The sequence below is a fragment of the Schistocerca nitens genome, chromosome 1, assembly GCF_023898315.1.
Source record: "Schistocerca nitens isolate TAMUIC-IGC-003100 chromosome 1, iqSchNite1.1, whole genome shotgun sequence".
Lineage (NCBI taxonomy): Eukaryota > Metazoa > Arthropoda > Insecta > Orthoptera > Acrididae > Schistocerca > Schistocerca nitens.
In genome coordinates, this window is record NC_064614.1 from 469,706,891 (window position 1) to 469,733,313 (window position 26,423).

Genomic DNA, 26,423 nt, shown 5'->3' on the forward strand with positions numbered 1-26,423 from the left:
CCTGCATGACATATTATGCAACACTTTTGTTGATGAGTGTATATATTCTGGAAGCCAACGCACAGGATGTCCCTGAAGCTTTCTTGGTTTTGTGCAGTTGGGGAAATAAATAATTGTTGCATTAATATCCCTACACTGAAGCTGACAAAAAATGTTGTTGTCAGTATCGTATTGTTTTGTTTCGGTATTGCAGTGTTTCAGTTGTGTAACGATGGCTGATGTGAGTGGATATTGTTACACTGTTGAGTGATTAGCGGTGCTGTATGTTCGTGCACGAGAGTCCACAGACAGGACAAACAATAACAAAGGTAACTGGTCCTTTTACAGATCACTTTGTCAAGGCCCCACCTTGTAAAACAACATTCCTTGCTAGGGAGAAACGTACTTTTGTCGTCTGTTGATGATTGTCACTTTGAGTCCGTCTATGTGCACCTGAATAAAATCAGTTTTATCATGAAAACTCATTTCGCCTTTGTGTTTTGAAAGACATCATCAATGGCAAGGTTTATAGCTATTACTCTACACGAGTGATCGCTTTACTGGTTTCAAAGCGAATGTTCCCAGTCTTTCGAATCATCACTAGCACAACCCAGAAAATATGAACACAAGTTTTCTTCATGAAGAAACTAATCATTAAGCTGTGACATAATGGAATGAATGTTATGTGGGATGATAAAGCATGGCATTACGTGTGGACTCCCAGGCAACAAGTATGAAGTCTACTGAACTGTGCGTATCAACCTGTGTAAATCCTATGGTGAAATTATCAAGTGTTATCACTGACTCCTCGTAAGCAGTGTTTAGATTTCTCGATTCATGACATAATATTGCGATCTAAAGGGCACAAGGGCACATTATACGAGGGCGTGCTGAAAAGTAGGGCTCCTACTTTCTTAGATGAAAACCCTTATAGATTTTTAAAAACAAACATCAGCAGCATTCTACATCTTTATTCTTCATTTCTACATATTTGCAGCCCTTAGCCGCTAAGGTGCTCCGAAATGGAGCGTGTAACGTGGCGGCGTGTAACGTAACTATGTCGATGCGTGAGAAGAAACGTGCTGTAATTGAGTTACGACTTCGATGAGTTCGTCCACACATGGAGCACCATCTTCGTCAACACCACAACGCCAGACAACACACGAGTGCTATGGCATCTGCAAGAATCCAACGCCTTGCGTTCACTGTCATTGTTCATTCTCGATACAGTCCCGACTTGGTCCTATCTGATTTTCATCTGTTTCCAAAATATAAAGATCACCTTCGAAGGCTTCGATGTCAGAGAGACATTACATTTTAGTGATTTGCTTATACTTCCTTGTGTTTGTAGTTCTCAAGTATAACTGTTTAGGAGAATTTGAAGCCATTTTAACTATTTTTCGACCATGACTGTATCAAGAAATATGTAAAGGTTTTTTAAATTACCGCTACCAGTCACAAACTTTGTCAACTATTGTATTAATTATTCATTTAGCGATATGTTTCGCTAAATGAAATCACAAAAACAACTTTACAGTAAGGTCATATTGATACTAAATAGTCTTTTCGTAAATACTGCGGTCATCCTGTGGAAGAAGAGAAAATTTAGTAAGAGGCGATGTCACTTTGGAAGCTGGATTGATGTTTGCACGAACAGTGACCAAGAGAGCCATGGAAATGGATACACCGCAACACATCACAACGAGACTGCCACGCCAGAAGAACAAAGTGAGTGACCGTTACACAACATTTTCGTGCAAACATCAATCCAGCTTCCAAAGTGATATCGCCTTTTACTAAGCTTTCTCTTCTTCCACAGTATTTACGAAAAGACTATTTTGTATCATTATGACCTTATTGTAAAGTTGTTTTTGTAATGCCATTTAGCCTGAAGATGAGGTTTAACCCTCGAAACATGTTACTAAATAAATAAGTAATACAATAGTTGACAAAGTTTGTGACTGGTAGCGGTAATTTAAAAAACCTTTACGTAATTGTTTAGAATATACAATGTAGTCAGAAAGACTCTGACAAGCCTGTATGGGTGTTCCAGGATAGGTTGTGCTGAGATATAAGTGTTAAGAAAAAAATTCGATACGTTGCACTGTTTCCGAATCAATTAGCATTGAAGTTAACCAATTAGGTGGTTGCGCGCACAGATTCAAGCGGCCAACCAGTTACAATTAGTGCCGGCCGGGGTGGCCGAGCGGTCCTAGGCGCTACAGTCTGAAACCGCGCGACCGCTACGGTCGCAGGTTCGAATCCTGCCTCGGGCATGGCTGTGTGTGATGCCCTTAGGTTAGTTAGGTTTAAGTAGTTCTAAGTTCTAGGGGACTGATGACCTTAGAAGTTAAGTTCCATAGTGCTCAGAGCCAGCCAGTTATAATTAGTGTCAGCTGTTCTCATTGCGTAAAAAATAGCGCAAGAGGCTGCTCAGCCGTTGACTCAGGTTCGATCATTATTACCGTCCAGTTTTTTTTTATTAATTTACCGTACGGTTTCAGGAAACCAAACGAAGAACACATTTGGCATCATCGTCTCTGGCCGACCGCTTGAATTTGCGCGCACAAAGGCCTGATTGGCTAACTTCAATGCTAATTGACTAAAATGTGGTGTGACGTATCGAATTTTTTGTTAACAGTTGTTTCTCAGCACAACCTACCCTGCAACACCCTTACACGCTTTTCAGTCTGTTTCTGACCACCTTGTACAGTCTTTGGAGGGGTTAAATTGTAATGTGCAAATGAGTAATCACGTGTCTGTAACTGTACTGAAAGCTCCTTCTCCGTTCAGAAATATATGGAATGGTGCCAAAACTTGTCTGAACATTGGTTGAGAGCGATCTTCAAATGGCTCTGAGCACTATGGGACTCAACTGCTGTGGTCATCAGTCCCCTAGAACTTAGAACTACTTAAACCTAACTAACCTAAGGACATGACACACATCCATGCCCGAGGCAGGATTCGAACCTGCGACCATAGCAGTCGCACGGTTCCGGACTGCGCGCCTAGAACCGCGAGACCACCGCGGCCGGCAGAGAGAGCGATCTTCGTCAGCTTCTACACTCAGGGAGTAAAGTCGACGAAGGAAAGCTATTCACGCATGTACAACGATCACTGTACTAGAGAGAAGCGAGAAATGCGACCAGCCCAGCACTAAGGTAAGTTTCTGTCACTTTCCTGAACTATATTTCAAGTACTGATCCGTCAATTAAAATCCTTCATTGTGACGTGGAATGGTGTTTGTGCAGAATAACGCCTCTTAGAGATATATCGCTCTGAACACAGTATGGAAGTACCCTACTGCAACGGATACACGTTGCCTCTGGATAATGCTGGACTGGTAATATACTGCAGAGAAACAGCTCATTGTCACTCTTGCCACAGAGGCAGTCGTTAACTCCCGGTGCTTATAATGTGTGAGCGAATAAATTGTGACTTATGGAGGCCTTCTGAAAGAGATGGAAAAGGAATGCCTGATGGGATTTCGAAGTTATCATCTGTTCGCCTGGAAAATAAATTTATATAAGCACCTAGACTCGGCGATGTATATCTACTGTTCATCTGTCACACGTGGAAATGTGAGCATATTCAGTGAGTACTGACAAGGGAACCTCCCCATCACACCCCCCTCAGATTTAGTTGTAAGTTGGCACAGTGGATAGGCCTTCAAAAACTGAAAACAGATCAATTGAGAAAACAGGAAGAAGTTGTGTGGAACTGTGAAAAAATAAGCAAAATATACAAACTGAGTAGTTCATGGGAAGATAGGCAACGTCAAGGACACTAGGAACGCAGGAGCGCCGTGGTTCGTGGTAACGTGAGCAGCTGCGGAACGAAAGGTCCTTGGTTCAAATCTTCCATCGAGTGAAAAGTTTAATTTTTTATTTTCAGTTTATGTGACAAACTCTTATGTTTTCATCACTTTTTTGGGAGTGATTATCACATCCACAAGAAAACCTAAATCGGGCAAGGTAGAAGAATCTTTTTACCCCTTCGCCAAGTGTACAAGTTAGGTGGGTCGACAACATATTCCTGTCATGTGACGCACATGCCGTCACCAGTGTCGTATAGAATATATCAGATGTGTTTCCCTGTGGAAGAATCGGTTGACCTATGACCTTGCGATCAAATGTTTTGGTTCCAATTGGAGAGGCACGTCCTTTCGTCTACTAATCGCACGGTTTTGCGATGCGGTCGCAAAACACAGACACTAAACTTATTACAGTGAACAAAGACGTCAATGAACGAACGGACAGATAATAACTATGCAAAAATAAAGAAAATAAAATTTTCACTCCAGGGAAGCTTTGAACCAAGGACCTCTCGCTCAGCAGCTGCTCACGCTACCACAGGACCACGACGCTCCTGAGCGCACGTTGTCCATGATGTTGCCTATGCGACCGTGGACTACTCAGTTTGTAAATTTTGCTTATTTTTTCACAGTTCCACACAACTTCTTCCTGTTTTCTCAATTTATCTGTGTTCAGTTTATCAAGGCCTATCCACTGTGCCAACTTATAACTAAATCTGAGGGGGGTGCGATGGGGAGGTTCCCTTGTGAGAGGACAATATGGGAGAATGTGCAGTATAGTGAATCGCCCTAGAGGCCGACCAGAGTAGAGATGAGGAGAGCAATCATAAAATATTTCAATGATAACATCTAATTCCTTACGTTTAAAGTACAAGTGTAATATCATTAAAGAAAGTCATTTGTAGTGTATAATTTTATAATAAAGCGTTTATATTGGTAGTAGATCATTATAAAGAGCAAAACAGCAACTATTCACAGTTATTATTATTTTTATTAAAAAATAGTGTAGTTAGGGGTTTCGAACCGAATTACTTTTCAGAAGGTTATTAAGAGTTATGACATATGTTTGCTGTGGTTCAAGTTTCTTGTGGCAAGTAGACAATGTTATTAGCACTGTCAAAATTAAAACATGAAATAATGCTTTTTCTGACTGCGTATCGCTATTTGCTGTAGGGCGTCATCACCCCAAGAAACAAGCATCACATTTGGTAACAGACGACTGTGATCAGCCATCTAAAAATAAGCCGAAAGAGAAACTGGAATGACGCTACTTTCCAGAAACAGGAAAATTAACACTTGCTGGATAGTGAAGTTGTACAGTGATTCGTGTACAGAACAGTGCAGTACTACCTTTTTATATTATAAACCACTACTCTGCAAAAATGTATTAACAAAACAAAATTATACACTACGGATAAACTGAACTATTATAGCTTATGCTCTTATTAACACACTGAATTGTGTGTTGGAGTGTGGAGACTCTAATCCATTTCTGGCCAACCTGAATTATATTTTCCGTGGTTTGCTTCAGTTATTTCGGGTAAATTTTTAGATCCTCACTTTCATCGTCCAGGTGCATAGCTATACAACAGACACACACAATTTTGGTGCTGACGATCACTCTTGACATGGGAGGCTCGGTACAAGAAAAAACACCCTGGACGCTACACCATATTCACTTGCCATAAACAGTCGACTGAGAGAAAGTGTCTCTGTTATGAAAGGGACTTAATACTGTTCAGCCACTGAACAACTGGACGTATGCGCTGGTGTGTGTGTACTACACCCACGGTTATTAGAATAGAATACATGGTGGGGATCACGGGGTGTTTGCGCAGTAGCAAGCTGCGACGCTTACTTTCCAACCTTCCCTGTTATCACTCCGCATGCACCTGTCCCCTCCCCAATATAGCCCACAGTTACGGTGTATTCGACTGGTTCTGAGAGTATATGGTCTAATTTGTTTTCAGTGAAAAATAATGGTTTTCTGTGCAATTGCGAGTTGTAATGGCCACCGCAGACAACTAAATAATTTTGGAATTAAGTTTGATACATTTCATAAGAACACTAAAGCAAAAAGGATAAACAATTGTAGACGTGCTGATTGCGCTAAATATTTTTTTCTGGTTCGTATTATGAAAGCAATCTGAAAAGTGAACTGTTGAATATCATTCCGAAAGGCAAGATGTTATTCTAGCTCTATATCTCCCATCTTCCAGACTTCATCTGCGGGTGGTAATGAGCATAATAATGATAGAAAATTCGGGCAAAAAAACGAAGTTGTTGTAACGAAAGTAGAAGAGATTTTACAAATAAATGTATCAGTAAGTAATGAAGAAACTACTAGCAGATAAAACAAGTACACTACGAAAACAGCCAATCCTGTAAATGCGAGGGCGGCTTGTGCCAACAATTAGAAATTATGGGAAAAGAAATACTGACCCTAGGCAAAAAATACCAATTTACTGCATAGTACCTCTCGGTGTAATGTTGAATTGAAGTAACACTTTCAAAAAGTGATTGCGGGTTCTTTTTCTGGCTATCAACAGATGGCTGACGCGCTTCGGTAGCTTTATATTGGCATTTTGGTAGCCACAGAAAAATAGCGTAGATAAATTTTAGAAAACAATCTTTTAGATATTTTTAAATTACGTTTTATGCCGAGAAAAAGTTTCATTTAAAATCAAATTTTTATTTAACTAATGAATAAGTTAATAACAACAATAATAATATACAGTAACATGAAGAATCCCGAATGTGTTGATAGCTGTGTTCCAGTTAAGCACGTGTGCGCGATGCGCTTTTAAGATTGTACGCGGTGCGATGAGGCATGTGTTCCGTGGTGACGTCACCGCTGACAGCACATCTGCGCAATACAGCTTCATTTATTTAAATTTTTCGAAGTAATTTCCGCCACATTGACTACAGCTCTCCATTCTCCGAAACCAATCCCTAAACCAGTTGCCGACCGGGGTGGCCAAGCGGTTCTAGGCGCTACAGTCTGGAACCGCGCGACCGCTACGGTCGCAGGTTCGAATCCTGCCTCGGGCATGGATGTGTGTTATGTCCTTAGGTTAGTTAGGTTTAAGTAGTTATAAGTTCCAGGGGACTGATGACCTCAGAAGTTAAGCGCCATAGTGCTCAGAGCCTAAACCAGTTGTCCCAAGTTTCTCTAGGGAGTAAGGCACACTCCTTGTCCCAAGTCCACAAGAGGTCCTCATCACTTGAAAACTGCACTCCTTCCAACTTCATTTTCACATGCAGGTACAGTGCAAAGTCGCAAGGAGCAATGGGTGGACTGTAAGGAGGGTTCTCAACATGTGTCAATGATGTGCCCCGCAGATAATCGATAAGTGCAGTGAGCTGGAGTGTTGTCGTGATGGAGGAACTTAGTGTCCATTCTCAACATCGGTCGCAGGTTCTTCAGAGACTGGATGACTTTGGACAGGCACTGCTCAGTGAACCACTTAGCTGTGGCTGTATTCTGTGTGCCCAAAAAAACACGCTCCACGATTTCACTGAATTTGAAAAAAAAAAAAAAAAAAAAAAACAGCCACCATTTTCTTCTTTAGTGATCGGGATTTTCTCACAGCTATGGGTGTGTCGTCATCTCCAAAGACCCAGACTTTGTTTTGAGTCTTAGTCGGCACGTCATAATAGTACAGCCAAGCCTCGTCACCTGTCATGGAATGAGCGTATGGCATTGGTGGCCGGGAGACCCCTCGCGGGGCGGTTCGGCCGCCGCTCCACAAGTTCTTTAACGCCACTACAGCGACTTGCGAGTGAATAAGAATGAAATGATGATGAAAGACACACAACACCCAGTCATCTGAAGGCAGAGAAAATCCCTGACCCCGCCGGGAATCGAACCCGGGACCCAAGTGCGCGGGAAGCGAGATCGCTACCGCAAGACCACGAGCCGCGAACGTCACCTGTCATGTTACTCACATACTGGGATTGTCCCTCAGAAAACTTCTTTAACATCTCCCGTCACTCTATGCGGCACCCAGAGACAACGAAGTTTCTTTACTTGGAAATAATCATGCAGGATCGAAGGAATTGCTGGTGCATTTAGCCCTAAGGTATCCTCTATCTGTTTACAGCTCACTCATCGATGTTTTCCTCCGTAACTGATGATTGTGGTCTTCCCGTCCTCTCAGCATCCTCCAGAGTGAAATTTCATCTTCGGAATTGTCTGTACCACCTGAATATAGTTGTACGATGTGGACACACATCATGAGTGCGAGCGTGCGAGTCATTTCTTCAAAGCACTGGTGTGTGTTTAAATCACGGGCGGAGTTGTAAAGCAAATCTGCCCGAGTCTCACTTCTGACCGCGATGCCATAGCAAGCACATCAGACTAACCCCACAGAGTTGACACATCGGCTACAATGCACGTACGAAGTAGTCTCAGAACACAGCCTCAATCAGCCTCCTGCGACCTACTGTTGCGTTGTATTGCAGAAAGCGGTTGGTGGATCAAAACAAAATGTCCAGACACTCTGTGACCAAAATGGTACTGAAACAGAGGATGACAGACTAAAGGCCGAAATACTAAATGTCTTTTTCCAAAGCTATTTCACAGAGGAAGACTGCACTGTAGTTCCTTCTCTAGATTGTCGCACAGATGACAAAATGGTAGATGTCGAAATAGATGACAGAGGGATAGAAAAACAATTAAAATCACTCAAAAGAGGAAAAGCCGCTGGACCTGATGGGATACCAGTTCGATTTTACACAGAGTACGCGAAAGAACTTGCCCCCTTCTTGGAGCGGTGTACCGTAGGTCTCTAGAAGAGCGTAGCGTTCCAAAGGATTGGAAAAGGGCATAGATCATCCCCGTTTTCAAGAAGGGACGTCGAACAGATGTGCAGAACTATAGACCTATGTCTCTAACGTCGATCAGTTGTAGAATTTGGAACACGTATTATGTTGGAGTATAATGACTTTTCTGGAGACTAGAAATCTACTCTGTAGGAATCAGCATGGGTTTCGAAAAAGACGATCGTGTGAAACCTAGCTCTCGCTATTCGTCAACGAGACTCAGAGGGCCATTGACACGGGTTCCCAGGAAGATGCCGTGTTTCTTGACTTCCGCAAGGCCTTCGATAGATTTTCTCACAGTCGTTTAATGAACAGAGTAAGAGCATATGGACTATCAGACCAAGTGTGTGATTGGATTGAAGAGTTCCTAGATAACAGAAAGCAGCATGTAATTCTCAATGGAGAGAAGTCTTCCGAAGTAAGAGTGATTTCAGGTGTGCCGCAAGGGAGTGTCGTAGGACCGTTGCTATTCACAATATACTTAAAAGACCTTGTGGTTAACATCTGAAGTACACTGAGGCTTTTTGCGGATGATGCAGGTTGTAGCAATGGAAAATTTTACTGAAATGCAAGAGGAGCTGCAACGAATTGACGCATGATGCAGGGAATGTCAATTGAATCTCAATGTAGATAAGTGTAATGTGCTGCGAATACACAGTGTTGTGTACATAGTTCCGCGTAGTCAGCGCGTACACAACTTTCCCAATAGAGCGCGCCCCGCTAAGCACAACAGCGCAGGCGCAGCGCTCGTCCGTCTCCGCACTACGAGATGGCGCTTTCATAGAGACGGACCAAATTCTGCTTCCGCCGATCCGCGTATTAATATGTAACGCAGCCAATGAGATTGCTGCTAACGTAGAACCTTTTCTCCTCGCGGATCACACTCGCGCAGTGATACATGAACGCGCAAGGTATTATAACGAGTGTACAGACCTCCGATTAGTAAGTCTGCATTAGTCTATAGTCATGTTTCAGTCTGCGCCTAATAAGATTACCATATTCCTGTACACAGCCATGAAGATAAATGTATAGACACTTTGTCAAGTATCAGAGATATCAGAGAATAAGATTAACGTACGAAGACCAAAGGAACATCAGATTATCAATTGTAAATAACATCCAGAATCAAGTTAAGTAAGGTTTATGATTGTTATTATTTTAATAAATGTGTGTGAAAATTAATCAAGTTCTGTTTAAAGTTGGTCACCGTCAATCTGCTACTCTAAGCGTGCAAGTGGCATTTCTATCGTCTGACCTAACGGCAGAAGATAAACACGCCACAATAAGACCACGAGACATATTGCTAACACTCGCCTACTTCATTAGAGCGACAAGTCAAATAATCTGATGGTGTGTGTACCGAAGGTCTTTCAGTACGCACACCACACACAGAAAGAAAGATCCTTTATCATTTAGCTACAATATAGCAGCTCAGCAACTGGAAACAGTCAATTCTATAAATTATCTGGGAGTAGGCATTAGGAGTGATTTAAAATGGAATGATCATACAAAGTTGATCGACAGTAAAGCAGATGGCAGACAGATTCATCGGAAGAATCCTAAGGAAATGCAATCCGAAAACAAAGGAAGTAGGTTACAGTACACGTGTTCGCCCACTTCAAAATGGCTCTGAGCACTATGGGACTTAACAGCTATGGCCATCAGTCCCCTAGAACTTAGAAGTACTTAAACCTAACTAACCGAAGGACATCACACAACATGCAGTCATCACAAGGCAGAGAAAATCCCTGACCCCGCCGGGAATCGAACGCGGGATGTTCGCACACTGCTTGAAAACTGCTCACCAGTGTGGGATCCGTACCAGATAGGGTTGATAGAAGAGATAGAGAAGATCCAACGGAGAGCAGCGCGCTTCGTTGCTGGATCATTTAGTAATCGCGAAAGCGTTACGGAGATGATAGATGAACTCCAGTGGAAGACTCTGCAGGAGAGACGCTCAGTAGCTCGGTACGGGCTTTTGTTGAAGTTTCGAGAAGATACCTTCACCGAGGAGTAAATCAGTATATTGCTTCCTCCTACGTATATCTCGCGAAGAGACCATGAGGATAAAATCGGAAAGATTAGAGCCCATACAGAGGCATACCGACAATCTTTTTTTTCCACGTACATCACGAGACTGGAATAGAAGGGAGAACCGATAGAGGTACTCAAAGTACTCTCCGCCACACACCGTCAGGTGGCTTGCGGAGTATGGATGTAGATGTAGATGTAGATGTAGACATAAATGATAGTTTTATATTACACAGTAGTAGCGGTGAGTGCAGTACCTGTAAGTGGTCCCGTTCTGGCTGGTCAGCTTCCGGCGGCGGCGGCGCCTGCTGCAGCAGCGGTGCGCGGCGGTTGCGCTTGGGCCTGGCGGGCGGGAAGGTGCCGAAGTCCGGCTGCGCCGCCTCTGCCGGGGGGCTGGGCGAGTGGCGGCGGCGCACCGGCCGCAGCGAGCGCGTCCTCGCCGGCCGCTCTGGCTCGCGCTCGGGCGTTCCGCGGTACTGAGCCGCCAGCGGCGACTCCCGGCCGCCGCCGCCGTCCTCGTCGGCGTCCATCCGCCGCAGCGCGTTCACCGGCGAGCGGAACGCGTCGCGGATCTCCGACGTCAGGTACCTGCCGACGGCCACGTCCTCCTGGCTGATGCCCTTCTCCCGCAGGAAGAACTCGTCGGAGTCGATCTCCTCGAGCACGCCGGCGCGCCGCCGGTCCGACGAGCTGCCCGACGAGCGCTGCTCGCGGTCCGAGTCCCCCACGCTGGCCGGCTCCTCCACCCTGCAGACACACACAAGGCGGCGCAGGCGCGTCACCAGGATATCCGACGGCGCCCTGCCTCGCTGGCGCCTCCTTCCTTCCCCTCGGCGGGGCCCCTCGACAGAAATAGTCCCGCGAAAGGACTCTGGCGAACGTTACTGTCTTCCGCACAGCGTCTGACGTACTGTGCTTCAACCGAGAGTCTGACTACGACAGTAAAGAGGAAATCCTGACAACTGCATCGAGAGGCACTGGGCTTTAGAGCTGTGATTGAAAACCGTACACAGTGGAGACCAAAACTTACGGCATACAATGATCGCATCTACTCCTGTCAAACACTAGACGCCAAGGAGCAGTATTATGCCAAGGATTTAGTTTTAAAAGAGATTTCAGAATTATTAAGATAAATACTGGTCTTTCTCCATATGTAAATCTCCACTATGCAGAGTGATTATAAATGGCTCTGAGCACTATGGGACTTAACAGCTATGGTCATCAGATCCCTAGAACTTAGAACTACTTAAACCTAACTTAACCTAAGGACATCACACAACACCCAGTCATCACGAGGCAGAGAAAATCGCTGACCCCGCCGGGAATCGAACCCGGGAACCCGGGCGCGGGAAGCGAGAACGCTACCGCACAACCACGAGCTGCGGACGATTATAAATCATTGGTAGATTTCATTAGGTTATGTTTTCATCAACACTGAGCACAAATATAAGCTCACAACATCACGAGAGAGGAAATTTCTTGTTATTTACCATGAACTTAAATGTGTTGATGTAAGCTACTGTAATACGACAGACGCCCACAAAGTCGTCACATTTTCAGCAGCCCTCCCCAGTACGTCTGGAGTGATTACTAAATGGTTCCAGAATGAGATTTTCAACCTGCAGCGGAGTATGCGCTGATATGAAACTTCCTGGCAGATTTAATTCCTTTCTTTCAGGAGTGCTAGTTCTGCAAGTTTCGCAGGAGAGCTTCTGTAAATTTTGGAAGGTAGGAGACGAGGTACTGGCAGAAGTAAAGCTGTGAGGACGGGGCGTGAGTCGTGCTTGGGTAGCTCAATTGGTAGAGCACTTGCCCGCGAAAGGCAAACGTCCCGAGTTCGAGTCTCGGTCCGGCACACAGTTTTAATCTGCCAGGAAGTTTCATACTAAATGATTGTTTTTCACAAGGGCCGAAGGGGACACAGCAATTAGGCTAGTGTGGTCGTCATACAGTAGTATAGAACGTGTTGTCAGTGGAATATGTGTAATTAATTTATGGAGATGACGGATCTCAATTAAGGTCCTACTGGCCGAATGCAACTGATGAACCCTATCATATCGGTACACGAACACTTGCTATTCCACCTAAACTATGTTCCAACAAGTCCAAGTAAATATGGCTTTAGATGAAGAGAAATCGGACAAGTCCGAGTAGGACGACCGCTCTAAGGGTTCCGTACAAACTTAATTGTATACGTGGATAGCTCATCTGTAGCTTTTGACGAGTGAGTTCCGAGTGTCTAAAGGTGTGACATAAATGACTATATCTTTTGACTGCATTTACTTAGAAGCTCAAATTTGTTACACCGCCAACAGACGGAAGACTTTAGTATTTAACATAAATTGCAATTGATACTTCTACGCATTACTCAGAAAAGGGGCTTTAACAGACGGATAGACAGGCGCACAACACAGTGACGTTGTAAGGGTTCCGCTTTTACCGTTCAAGGTACCGAACTCTAAAAATGGGCGAATCTCAAGATGTGACTGTTAAACAACACTCCGCAGCAATTTTCTCACTTTCTGCAGGAACGTTAACCAACTTCGTGCACTATATACATTCTGAGCACCACGAAAGAACTAACCGAATGTAACGGAAGTCGGAAGATGTGATGTTCATCCACAAATAAACAAATTAAACAAATTATTACAATTTTAGAAAAATTGGATGATTTATTCAAGAGAAAGTACTCAAATTGAGCAAGTCAATAACGTGTTTTTCCACGTCTGGCCCTCACACAAGCAGTTATTCGTTCAAATGGCTCTGAGCACTATGGGACTTAACATCTATGGTCATCAGTCCCCTAGAACTTAGAACTACTTAAACCTAACTAACCTAAGGACAGCACACAACACCCAGTCATCACGAGGCAGAGAAAATCCCTGACCCCGCCGGGAATCGAACCCGAGAACCCGGGCGTGGGAAGCGAGAACGCTACCGCACAACCACGAGCTGCGGACACACAAGCAGTTATTCGAATCGACATTGATTGATAGAGTTTCTGAATGCTCCGCTCACGCGTATCTTGCCAAATTATGTACAATTGATATGTTAGATTGTTAAAGTCCCGAGCTGGCTGGAGTGCCCCGCCCATAGTTCTCCAAACATTCTCAATCGAGGAGAGGCCGGATGACCTCGCTGGCCAAGGCAGAATTGACAAGCACGAAAACAAGCAGCAGAAACTCTCGCCGCGTGTGGGCAGGCATTATCTTGCTGAAATGTAAGCCCAGGATTGCTTGCCATGAAGGGCAACAAAACGAGCCGCAGAATATCGTCGACGTACCGCTCTGCTGTAAGGGCGCCGCGGATAATAACCAGAACGGTTCTCCTACGAAAAGAAGTGGCGCCCCAGAGCATCACTCCTGCTTGTCGGGGCGTACAATGGGCGTCAGTCAGGTTGGTATCCCTCTGCCGTCCAAGCATCTCCAGACACGTCTTCGCGGGTCACTGGGGCTCATTTCGAAGCGGGACTCGTCACTGGAGACAATTATACTCCAGCCGGTGAGATTCCAGGCTGATGACGTGTCTGGAGTCGCCCTGGACAGCTGTGACATACCAATCTGTCACTCGCCATACAGCCCAACATCCAGAAGTAGTGGTCTGGGTTGCCATTTCATTTCATAGCAAGATCACTTTGGTTGGTATTCCCTCCACTTTTACAGCACAGCGGCGCATTGACTATATTCTACGCCCCAATTTGTTGCGCTTCACGGCAAGCCATGCAGCAAGAGAATGCCCGCCTTTACACGGCGAGAGTTTCTGGTGCTGCTTCTCTTCGTGCTTGCCAAACCTAACCTTGGCCAGCAAGGTCGCCGGATCTCTCCCCAGTTGTGAACGTTTGCAGCATTAGGGACAGGGCCGTCAATTGGCTCGGAAGTTTGATTATCTAACGCACCGAGTGGACTGGTTTTGGCACGATATCCCGCAGGATGAAACCTAACAACTCTATCAGTCAATGCCAAACCGAATAACTGGTGATATAAGGAGCAGAGGTGGACCAACACGTTGCTGACTTGCTAAATTTGTGAAGCTCTTTCTCTTTAGTAAATCATCCAATTTTTCTAAAATTGTAATGATTTGTTAGTCTGTACACGTACACCACATTCACCGATAATTCGGATACTTCCTTAGTGGTGCGTCTTTTCTTGTCTTAGTGCGTATTTATTTAAACATGCACCTCCCTCCCTCTCTTCCTCCTCCCCCTCACTCCCCCACCCCCACCCCTTGTCCTACTTGGAGCCTTTCCCTTGATAACTGTCGCAAAATTGTTCGGATCACTTATGGAATGACGTCAAAGAGAAACACAGTGCCCAGTTACAGTGTATATGCCCATCAAAATGCAACACTGATTCTACAAGAATATTCAGGTAGGACGGTAATATCGCTACTTTCATCATCAACGACGACGGACACATTCCCACTTTGCCCCAAAGATGACGTAGGCCACAAAATGTCTGCAGCGAAATTTCAGGTTATTGTCTTTTACGCGGCCCCACTTGTCAGTATTGTGGAAAAAGGCTCTTTTGTATGGGAAAATCATATCTAACATAAGGGGCAGAGGTGGACCAAGACGTTGCTGACTTGCTAAATTTGTGAAGCTCTTTCTCTTTAGCCGGCCGCGGTGGTCTCGCGGTTCTAGGCGCGCAGTCCGGAACTGTGCGACTGCTACGGTCGCAGGTTCGAATCCTGCCTCGGGCATGGATGTGTGTCATGTCCTTAGGATAGTTAGGTTTAAGTAGTTCTAAGTTCTAGGGGACTAATGACCACAGCAGTTGAGTCCCATAGTGCTCAGAGCCATTTTCTTTCTCTTTAGTAAATCATCCAATTTTTCTAAAATGGTAATGATTTGTTAGTCTGTACATGTACACCACATTCACCGATTGTTCGGATACTTCCTTAGTGGTGCGTCTTTTCTTGTCTTAGTGCGTCAGGAAGTCGTTTCTGAAAGTATTTGTATGGAGTGTAGCCATGTATGGAAGTGAAACATGGACGATAACCAGCTTGGACAAGAAGAGAATAGAAGCTTTCGAAATGTGGTGCTACAGAAGAATGCTGAAGATAAGGTGGGTAGATCACGTAACTAATGAGGAGATATTGAATAGGATTGGGGAGAAGAGAAGTTTGTGGCACAACTTGACTAGAAGAAGGGATCGGTTGGTAGGACATGTTTTGAGGCATCAAGGGATCACAAATTTAGCATTGGAGGGCAGCGTCGAGGGTAAAAATCGTAGAGGGAGACCAAGAAATCAATACACTAAGCAGATTCAGAAGGATGTAGGTTGCAGTAGGTACTGGGAGATGAAGAAGCTTGCACAGGATAGAGTAGCATGGAGAGCTGCATCAAACCAGTCTCAGGACTGAGGACCACAACAACAACAACAACAACAACAACATTGTTCAAGCACTGGGATAAAAAGTACAGTGAATGACGAAGCAGACTATGGTTCACACGTAGATTTATACGGATTTTTGTTATAATTTGACAGATAGCTGGACATGAGCTATGACAGGACACAGGAATTAAGAGTATTTTTGTCTTTTTTGAGATGGAGAATGGTTTCTGCGGAAATCTCAGTTTTCACAGTCTCGCGGGATTGTGGCTTGTGGCGCTATACACATAGAGAACGACTGAAAATTAGGAAGGTAATTATCTTGAGAAATCATTCACTATTTTACTTAATCTCTGCACGAGATTTTCTACAGTATTTTCTAATACATCGTATGCTTGCTGAGATTATTTTGTGAACAACGTAAACTTATTTGCATATGTATTGTTCGTTTTCTTTTTCGAAAAGTAATCCGTGTTGAAGACATTAAAAAAAATGGAAATACCTGCTTCTTTTCTTGTACGGTCAAAATAAGAAAATAGTTCCAATTTAAAGCAAGCAGTAAAGGAAACCAGAAACAAATCTGGAGTAGAAATTAAAGATCAAGGTGAAGAAACAAAAACTGTCAGGTTTACCGATGACGTTGTAATTCTGTTAGACACAGCAAAGGACTTGGAAGAGCATTTGAATGGTCAGTCTTGGAAGGAGGATACAGGATGAACATCAACAAAAGCAAAACAAGGATAATGGAATGTAATCGAATTAAATCAGTTAATACTGAGGGAATTATATTAGGAAACGAGACACTAAAAGTAGATGGGCAGCAAAATAACTAATGGTGGCCGAAGTAGAGAGGGCATATAATGTTGACTGGCATTGGCGAGAAAAGCATTTCTGAAGAAGAGAAATTTGTTAACATAGACTATAGATTTAAGTGTTAGGTAGTCTTTTCTGAAGGTGTTTGTGCAGAGTGTAGCCATGTATGGAAGTGAACATGAACGATAAAAAGTTTATATAAAAGAGAAAAGATGCTTTCGAAATGTGGTGCTACAGAAGAATGCTGAAGATTATTTAGGTCGATCACGAAACTGATGAGGAAGTAATGAACGGAATGGGGGAGAAAAGAAATTTGTAGTGCAACCTGACTAGAAGAAGTATCGGTTGATAGGACACTTTCTGAGACATCAAAGGGTTACCGAGGCAAGAATAGGGTAACAAATGATATAGGGAGTGCACGAGATGAATATAGTAAGCAGATTCAGAAGGATCTAGGGTTGGGTTGGGTTCTTTGGAGAAGGAGACCAGACAGCGAGGTCATCGGTCTCATCGGATTAGGGAAGGACGAGGAAGGAAGTCGGCCGTGCCCTTTCAAAGGAACCATCCCGGCATTTGCCTGGAGCGATTTAGGGAAATCACGGAAAACGTAAATCAGGATGGCCGGACGCGGAATTGAACCGTCGTCCTCCCGAATGCGAGTCCAGTGTCTAACCAGTGCGCCACCTCGCTCGGTAAGGATATAGGTTGCAGCAGTTATTCGGAGTTGAAAAAGCTTGCACAGGGTAAAGCATCATGGAGAGCTGCATCAAATCAGTGATGTATCGAGATGCATGTTACCAAGTAGCGACCGAGCGAGGTGGCGCAATGGTTAGACACTGGACTCGCATTCGGGAGGATGACGGTTCAAACCCGCGTCCGGCCATCCTGATTTAGGTTTTCCGTGATTTCCCTAAATCGCTCCAGGCAAATGCCGGGATGGTTCCTTTGAAAGGGCACGGCCGACTTCCTTCCCCATCCTTCCCTAATCCGATGAGACCGATGACCTCGCTGTCTGGTCTCCTTCCCCAAACAACCCAACCCCAACCAAGTAGCGAAATGGCTGAATGATCATCCTTCTATTGACTGGTTGTGGCAACAATTTCTATCGGTAGGTGAGGGTCCAGAAGGACTGCCTGCACCTATATCTCACACCGATAGCGAACATTTGATGTTACACTCTCGAAAAGAGAATCCCGTTCCAATTGCATTCTGCTGTTGCAGCAGGTACATGAACCATGATATCATGGAGCACTGTGCGCAGAAGCCTGGACGAAAGTGACATGTGTGAGATGCGGCCTACGGCGTGTGTACCGTCAACCGTGCATCCCTGGCGGAACCGATTTAGTGATCACGCGTGTATTTCCCGTTTCTGCTTTTCAAAATGACTACAGGCTTATTTTGTTAAGGGGAGAGGCTGCAATCTGTTTACGTCTGTCTTACAAGGGAAATGCCCCGTCGCAACCCCCGTCAGATTTAGTGGAAAGAGGGCCCATTGGACGGCCGTCAAAAACTGAACACAGATCAAGGTGTACTGAACAGCGAAAAAAGGAGCAAAATAGAAACGGAGAACGGTGCAAGTCCAGGAAGTGCTACACAGGGCGCTATAAAACAAGCAAGGCGTCATGATTAGCCGGCACGGTAGCGCAGTGTGTTCGGTCGGAGGGTTAGTTGCCCTCCGTAATAAAAAACTGTGTAAACGGATCAACAGTCAACTTGAAAGGGTGTTATGGGATATCCGACCCGAACAAATGGAACGAACAACATCGAACAAAACGACATTAGAAAAAAGTGGTCATCGTATTGGACTGCGAAGCGGGAGAGCTGTGTTCATAGTTACCCAGTGTCATTTTTTTTTTCACTGTTCGCTGTATTCAAATTTGTATCTGTAAAGTATGTAACGTCCGTTTGCAACAGCGAGGTGTAAGGAAGGGACCTGTAATGGAAATGTTTCTGCACAACTAATCTATTAGCAGCCGAAAGGAAGTGGCTTTCGAATGGGAATCGCAAACGTTTGATGGCAAGGCGACAAGTCAGCCGAATCCTCCACCGGAAAGCATGTCCGGTGTGACATGCACGGTATTAGGGACAGCACGTGTGACGTATGATAGGAATCACTTACCAACGCACCTAATACACTCCTGGAAATTGAAATAAGAATACCGTGAATTCATTGTCCCAGGAAGGGGAAACTTTATTGACACATTCCTGGGGTCAGATACATCACATGATCACACTGACAGAACCACAGGCACATAGACACAGGCAACAGAGCATGCACAATGTCAGCACTAGTACAGTGTATATCCACCTTTCGCAGCAATGCAGGCTGCTATTCTCCCATGGAGACGATCGTAGAGATGCTGGATGTAGTCCTGTGGAACGGCTTGCCATGCCATTTCCACCTGGCGCCTCAGTTGGACCAGCGTTCGTGCTGGACGTGCAGACCGCGTGAGACGACGCTTCATCCAGTCCCAAACATGCTCAATGGGGGACAGATCCGGAGATCTTGCTGGCCAGGGTAGTTGACTTACACCTTCTAGAGCACGTTAGGTGGCACGGGATACATGCGGACGTGCATTGTCCTGTTGGAACAACAAGTTCCCTTGCCGGTCTAGGAATGGTAGAACGATGGGTTCGATGACGGTTTGGATGTACCGTGCACTATTCAGTGTCCCCTCGACGATCACCAGTGGTGTACGGCCAGTGTAGGAGATCGCTCCCCACACCATGATGCCGGGTGTTGGCCCTGTGTGCCTCGGTCGTATGCAGTCCTGATTGTGGCGCTCACCTGCACGGCGCCAAACACGCATACGACCATCATTGGCACCAAGGCAGAAGCGACTCTCATCGCTGAAGACGACACGTCTCCATTCGTCCCTCCATTCACGCCTGTCGCGACACCACTGGAGGCGGGCTGCACGATGTTGGGGCGTGAGCGGAAGACGGCCTAACGGTGTGCGGGACCGTAGCCCAGCTTCATGGAGACGGTTGCGAATGGTCCTCGCCGATACCCCAGGAGCAACAGTGTCCCTAATTTGCTGGGAAGTGGCGGTGCGGTCCCCTACGGCACTGCGTAGTTTCCTACGGTCTTGGCGTGCATCCGTGCGTCGCTGCGGTCCGGTCCCAGGTCGACGGGCACGTGCACCTTCCGCCGACCACTGGCGACAACATCGATGTACTGTGGAGACCTCACGCCCCACGTGTTGAGCAATTCGGCGGTACGTCCACCCGGCCTCCCGCATGCCCACTATACGCCCTCGCTCAAAGTCCGTCAACTGCACATACGGTTCGCGTCCACGCTGTCGCGGTATGCTACCAGTGTTAAAGACTGCGATGGAGCTCCGTATGCCACGGCAAACTGGCTGACACTGACGGCGGCGGTGCACAAATGCTGCGCAGCTAGCGCCATTCGACGGCCAACACCGCGGTTCCTGGTGTGTCCGCTGTGCCGTGCGTATGATCATTGCTTGTACAGCCCTCTCGCAGTGTCCGGAGCAAGTACGGTGGGTCTGACACACCGGTGTCAATGTGTTCTTTTTTCCATTTCCAGGAGTGTATGTACGCCTGGTGAGTGAGTGAGATATGCCTCCTTGCCCGATTTAGGTGTTCATATGAATGTGAATGTTTACGCCTGGTGAGTGAGTGATATATGCCTCCTTGCCCGATTTAGATGTTCATATGAATGTGAATGTGATTATTCCCAAGGAAATTGTGAAAACGCAATAGTTGGTGACATAAGCTGCAACAAACGAACGCAACAGTTTCACAATTACACAGTTTCTCTGTGCTGTGTCAGAAAATACGTTTTTAACGTTTTTCAAGTACCGTTCCATTTTGGAAGTTTTGACTCTTGAATTCCTTTGTTGTATCTCAGTTCACACCCGTTTATTTGTTGTTTTCATTTCTGTGAAACGTCTATGTGGTATCTCGCTTGCTCTTACTATTTATCACATTTACTTTCGACGGTAACGTATTCTTACCACATGATTCGTATTCTGTAAGCGATGTGTAGTATGATAACTGCCAAGACTACAGAAAGAGAACAAACATTTAGTGACCGGACGGACATTCATAATGTTATGGAAGTAAATAAATAAATTGAAATAAATGGGTACGAAGCAGCTGAAACATTCCATTAAAAATGGGACCGCGAAGGAGTCCTTTGCGAAGTAATTGCATATTTGTGGTTACGGGCAGTCAATGATTACAGTATGAAATATTGTCCTGGCTAGTACAAATGTATTTTAAACTTGTTTTAGATTCAGTTCCAATTTCACTGGCTTCAAATTTCACCCATGGCCTATCTTAACAGGAGGTAGAACACTGCTTCAGCACGTCATATGTTACAAAAAAATGGCTCTGAGCACTATGGGACTCAACTGCTGAGGTCATTAGTCCCCTAGAACTTAGAACTAGTTAAACCTAACTAACCTAAGGACATCACAAACATCCATGCCCGAGGCAGGATTCGAACCTGCGACCGTAGCGGTCTTGCGGTTCCAGACTGCAGCGCCTTTAACCGCACGGCCACTTCGGCCGGCCTCATATGTTACAGTTTACTGCGAATTCGTTCCTTAAAAATAGGTGTTCTAAGTGTCGTCGTCGCATTTGCATGCAATATTGGACTCGTCTGTGCAGTGAGTTATGAATTTCTTCCAACACAAGGCATTATCTCGTAAGACTTGACAAGACTCAAATTAGCTGCTCTAGTTCTTCTTCCGTATCAAAGTACTGTACACTTTGAGATGACCCCAGACAGAAAAACCCAGAGGATTGACGTCAGGTGAAAAGCCAAGGTAGAGATACTACTCCACCTATCCATCTTGGGCCATTATGTCGTCTTACATCAGCATCAAATGTGCCGGTGGTCCATTATGCATCTGACATAATTCTAAACCATGGACCAAGGGTGAAATTTGAACTCAATTAGATGGGGACTTAATCGAAAAGTTTACAGTTCATATAAATTTGTACTAATCACGACAATATTTCATACTGAAGTCTAAGGCGGCTCATAACCATGAGTTCGCACTCACAAACGGTTATTTGGCGGAACTATGTTTACGGGACCGTTTTTGCTTGTAACATCGTGTATTTTCGCCCGTGTCAGTTTTCACCATTAATTACGATGCATGCTATATAAAAGTGCCCCACGTTGTTGTGCATGGTTAAGCTGACAGCTAGCCTGTCGTGAGTGAGCAGTCATTGTTCATTTCTGCCGCAGACGTTCACCTGTTTGGGATGACTAATAAGTTACTGACTATTCTGATACAGCAAGTAAACGGCTGTATAAAGAGGATTCCAAGATTTTCTTTTAAAAGATCGGACACTGTCCGTTTCCTTAATTAAGAGGTACATTTCTAAAGTACTAACGACAACAGTGAAAGCGAGATCGCCAGCAGAGCTGGGACGTTGGGAATGGCAGGATGAGGTTTACCAACATTGCGGGATGTAACACATATCCTAACAATGAGTCTGTTACGGTCTCCTTCGATGTAACGTGAAGTATTGAGGGTTGCTCGCACCAGAATTTTTGTCTGCTAATGCCCCTCCATCGCAGGTTGCCGAGTGAAGTGATGGCTCTGCACAGTTCTATGTGCCTTAATAAAAGCAAGTCTTCTGCTCCAGATTGTATACCAATTAGGTTCCTTTAAGAGTATGCTGAAGCAATAGCTCCATACTTTACAATCATATACAATCGTTCGCTCGACGGAAGATCCGTACTCAAAGACTGGAAATCTGCACAAGTTACACCAATTTTTAAGGAAGGTAGTACGAGTCATCCACTAAATTACACGCCCATATCATTAATGTCGATACGCAGCAGGATTTTGGAACAGATGCTGTGTTCGAACATTATGAATTACCTCGAAGAAAACGGTCTATTAATATACAGTCAGCAAAGATTTAGAAAACATCGTTCTTGTGATTCACAACTAGCTCTTTATTCGCACGAACTGTTGAGTGCTATTGACAAGGAATGTCAAATGGATTCCGTATTTCTGGATTTCCGGAAGGCTTTTGACACTGTACCACACAAGCAGCTTGTAGTGAAATTGTGTGCTTATAAGAATACCGTCTCATTTATGTGACTGGATTCGTGATTTCCTGTCAGAGAAGTCGCAGTTCGTAGTAATTGATGGAAAGTCATCGAGTAAAACAGAAGTGATTTCTGGCGTTCCCCAAGGCAGCGTTATAGGCCCTTTGCTGTTCCTTATCTATATAAACGATTTGGGAGACAATCTGAGGTGCCGTCTTCGGTTGTTTGCAGATGGCGCTGTCGTTTATCGATTAGTAAACTCATCAGAAGATCAAAACAAATGGCAAAAAGATTTAGAAAAGATATCTGTATGGTGCGAAAATTGGCAATTGTCACTAAATAACGAAAAATGTGAGGTCATCCACATGAATGCTAAAAGGAATCCGTTGAACTTCGGTTATACGATAAATCAGTCAAATCTAAAGGCCGTAAATTCAACTAAATAACTTGGCATTACAATTACGAACAACTTAAATTGGCAGGAACACATAGAAAATGTTGTGGGGAAGGCTAACTAAAGACTGCGTTTTATTGGCAGGACACTTAGAAAATGTAACAGATCTACTAAGGAGACTGCGTACACTACGCTTGTCCGTCCTCTTTTAGAATACTGCTGTGCGGTATGGGACCCTTACCAGATAGTACTGACGGAGTGCATCGAAAAAGTTCAAAGAAGAGCAGCACGTTTTGTATTATCGCGAAATAGAGGAGAGTCTCATTGAAATGATACAGGATTTGGGATGGACATCATTAAAACAAAGGCGTTTCTCGTTGTGGAGGTACCTTCTAGACGAAATTCCGATCACCAGCTTTCTCCTCCGAATGCGAAAATATTTTGTTGACGCCGCACTACATAGGGAGAAACGATCATCATGATAAAATAAGGGAAATCAGAGCTCATACGAAAGATATAGGTGTTCGTTCTTTCCGCGGGCTATAGGAGATTGGAATGATAGAGAATTGTGAAGGTGATTTGATGAACCCTCTGCCACGCACTTAATTGAGATTTGCAGATTATCCACGTACATGTAGATGTAGATGCCTGTCTCCTTCTTTAAATCTAACAGCACCAGCTGTAATCATTCCTTGAAACATGTAACTACGGGCTACTTACATACCACACAAGCAAACTGCAGTGTCGTTGGTTCACATGTGGCAGTCTTACGCAGCACTACTGTGCATTGCTTTAGACACGATGTTTCTTGACTTCCGGATACAGTTCCGCGACGTCGCCTAATGAACAAAATACGAGCGCAAGGACTACCATATCAACTATGTTAGTGGACTGACTTTCCAGCAAACACAGCATATCATTCTCAACAGAGAGAAATCTCCAGACCTAAAAGCAGCTTGTGCGGATACCCCAAGGGAGTGGTGTAGAACAATTACTTTTCCCAATATATAAAAATGACATTTGTGGATAACGTTGTAAGCTGGTGGTAAGGCTGGTGACAGCCTTATCGCGGAAGATGCTGTTGTATACAGAAAAGCTGCAATGCAAGAAAATCGTAGCGAAGTTCAGGAAGACCTCCGGAGAAAAGAAGTATATTGTAGGGATTGGTAACTAACCATTATTATGAACAATTGCAATGTATTGTGAAAAAATATACAATTGCAGAAAAATAAGTGGAAATAGTCACATTCGTTAAATATCTGGGAGTATTTGAAAAGAGCGATTTAAATTGGAACGTCCACATTACAGAGTCGTAGGTAAGGCGGATGTCAGCCATACATTCGTTGGAAGAAATGGCAGGAACTGTTGGCTACCGACAAAGGACGTAGTTTACAAACCCGTCGTTCGACAAATACTTGAGTACTGCTCGTCAGTCTCGGATCCGTACCAGATAGGATTGATAGAGGAAACAGAGAACATCCGAAGAAGGGCTGCGCGTTTCACCGCAGGTTCATTTAGTAAGCACGACAGCGACACGGATATGTTCGTGTAACTCTAGTGGCAGACTCTACATCAGAGGCGCTGTGGATAAAGATTTGATATACTGTTAAAATTACATGAGCGTACGTTCCTAGAAGAGACAACCAATATATAGCTTCGTCCTACGTACATCTCGAGACAAACTGCGTGCGTATAATTAGAGAGATTACATCTTATACGGATGCTTACCAAGAATCATTCTTCCCGCGGACCATTCGCGACTGAAAGAGGAAAGGGAGAGAGTGACAGAGGCATAGAAGGTACTCTGCATCACACACAGTAAGGTGACTTGCGGAGTATACATGTAGATGTACTGTGACTTCAACAGAACCGCCTTGGTGCCTATTATTTCACATACTCTCGAATTAGTCCTTTTTTGTGAGCTTTCCATATTTTATGGGAAACAACATAGTTTGCAGTTTCTGAGCTCAAACGTAATCAGACTTACCGAACAGAATGACTTTCTCCGTTTCAATTCGGCACGGATTTCAAAGTCGCCAATCATGCGAAATCGACACCGTTTTCAACCCGACAACTTGCAAAACCTGCGATCAAGACTACAGTATTATTTCATAACCTGAATTATCGCTTTCGCCTCCGAGAGCGCGACATTGTAAATAACATCGTTGGCTAACAAGCGTTCGTGATTTTTAACACACTTTGTTCTGTGACTTTACGAATGATTTTTTTTTCTGATAGTAGACTTGACTACGGAAGGACGTATTTTCAGAGGAGGTATACTTCTATTGTTAGAAAAGAAACGACAGCAGCCATTGTTGCGAGATATAAGAAAGTATTAATTTTTGTCAGTATATAGGCTCTTGTAAGAAGCTGAATGTTGTTGTTGTTGTTGTTGATGCAGCTCTCCATGCTACTCTATCCTGCACAAGCTTCTTCATCTCCAAGAATTAACTGCAACCTACATCCTTCTGAATCTGCTTAGGGTATTCATCTCTTGGTCTCCCTTTACGATTTTTACCCTACACGCTGCCCTCGAATACCAAATTGGTGATCCCTTGATGACTCAGAACATGTCCTACCAACCTATCCCTTCTTCTAGTCAAGTTGTGCCACAAATTTCTGCTGGCCTGGGAGACCGAGCGGTTCTAGGCGCTACAGTCTGGAACCACGCGACCGCTACGGTCTAAGGTTCGAATCCTGCCTCGCGTATGAATGTGTGTGATGTCCTTAGGTTAGTTAGGTTTAAGTAGTTCTAAGTTCTTGGGGACTGATGACCTTAGAAGTTAAGTCCCATAGTGCTCAGAGCCATTTGAACCACAAATTTCTCTTCTCCCCAATTCTATTCAGTACCTCCTCATTAGTTACGTGATCTACCCACCTGATCTTTGGCATTATTCAGTAGCAGCACATTTCGAAAGCTTCTATTCTCTTCTTGTCTAATCTATTTATCGTCCATGTTTCACTTCCACACATGGCGGCACTCCACACAAATACTTTCAGACACGACTTCCGGACACTTAAATCTATACTCGATGTTAACAAATTTCTCTTCTTCCGAAACGCTTTCCTTGCCATTGCCAGTCTACATTTTATATCCTCTCTACTTCGACCATCATCAGTTGTTTTGCTCCCTAAGCAGCAAAACTCATCTACTACTTTAAGTGTGTCATTTTCTAATCTAATTCCCTCAGCATCACC

At 44.5% G+C, this 26,423-nt stretch overlaps 1 protein-coding gene across 6 annotated transcripts in view; it reads right to left on the reverse strand.

Moving 5' to 3' along the window:
* The window catches only part of LOC126251881 (plectin), a 492,445-nt gene that overhangs the window by 91,766 nt on the left and 374,256 nt on the right, over positions 1 to 26,423 (reverse strand). For all 6 annotated transcript variants that reach the window (XM_049952605.1, XM_049952614.1, XM_049952588.1 and 3 more), the window contains one exon: positions 10,906 to 11,395. In XM_049952605.1, coding sequence (XP_049808562.1) covers positions 10,906 to 11,395 — 490 coding nt within the window. The remainder of the gene's footprint in view (positions 1 to 10,905; positions 11,396 to 26,423) is intronic.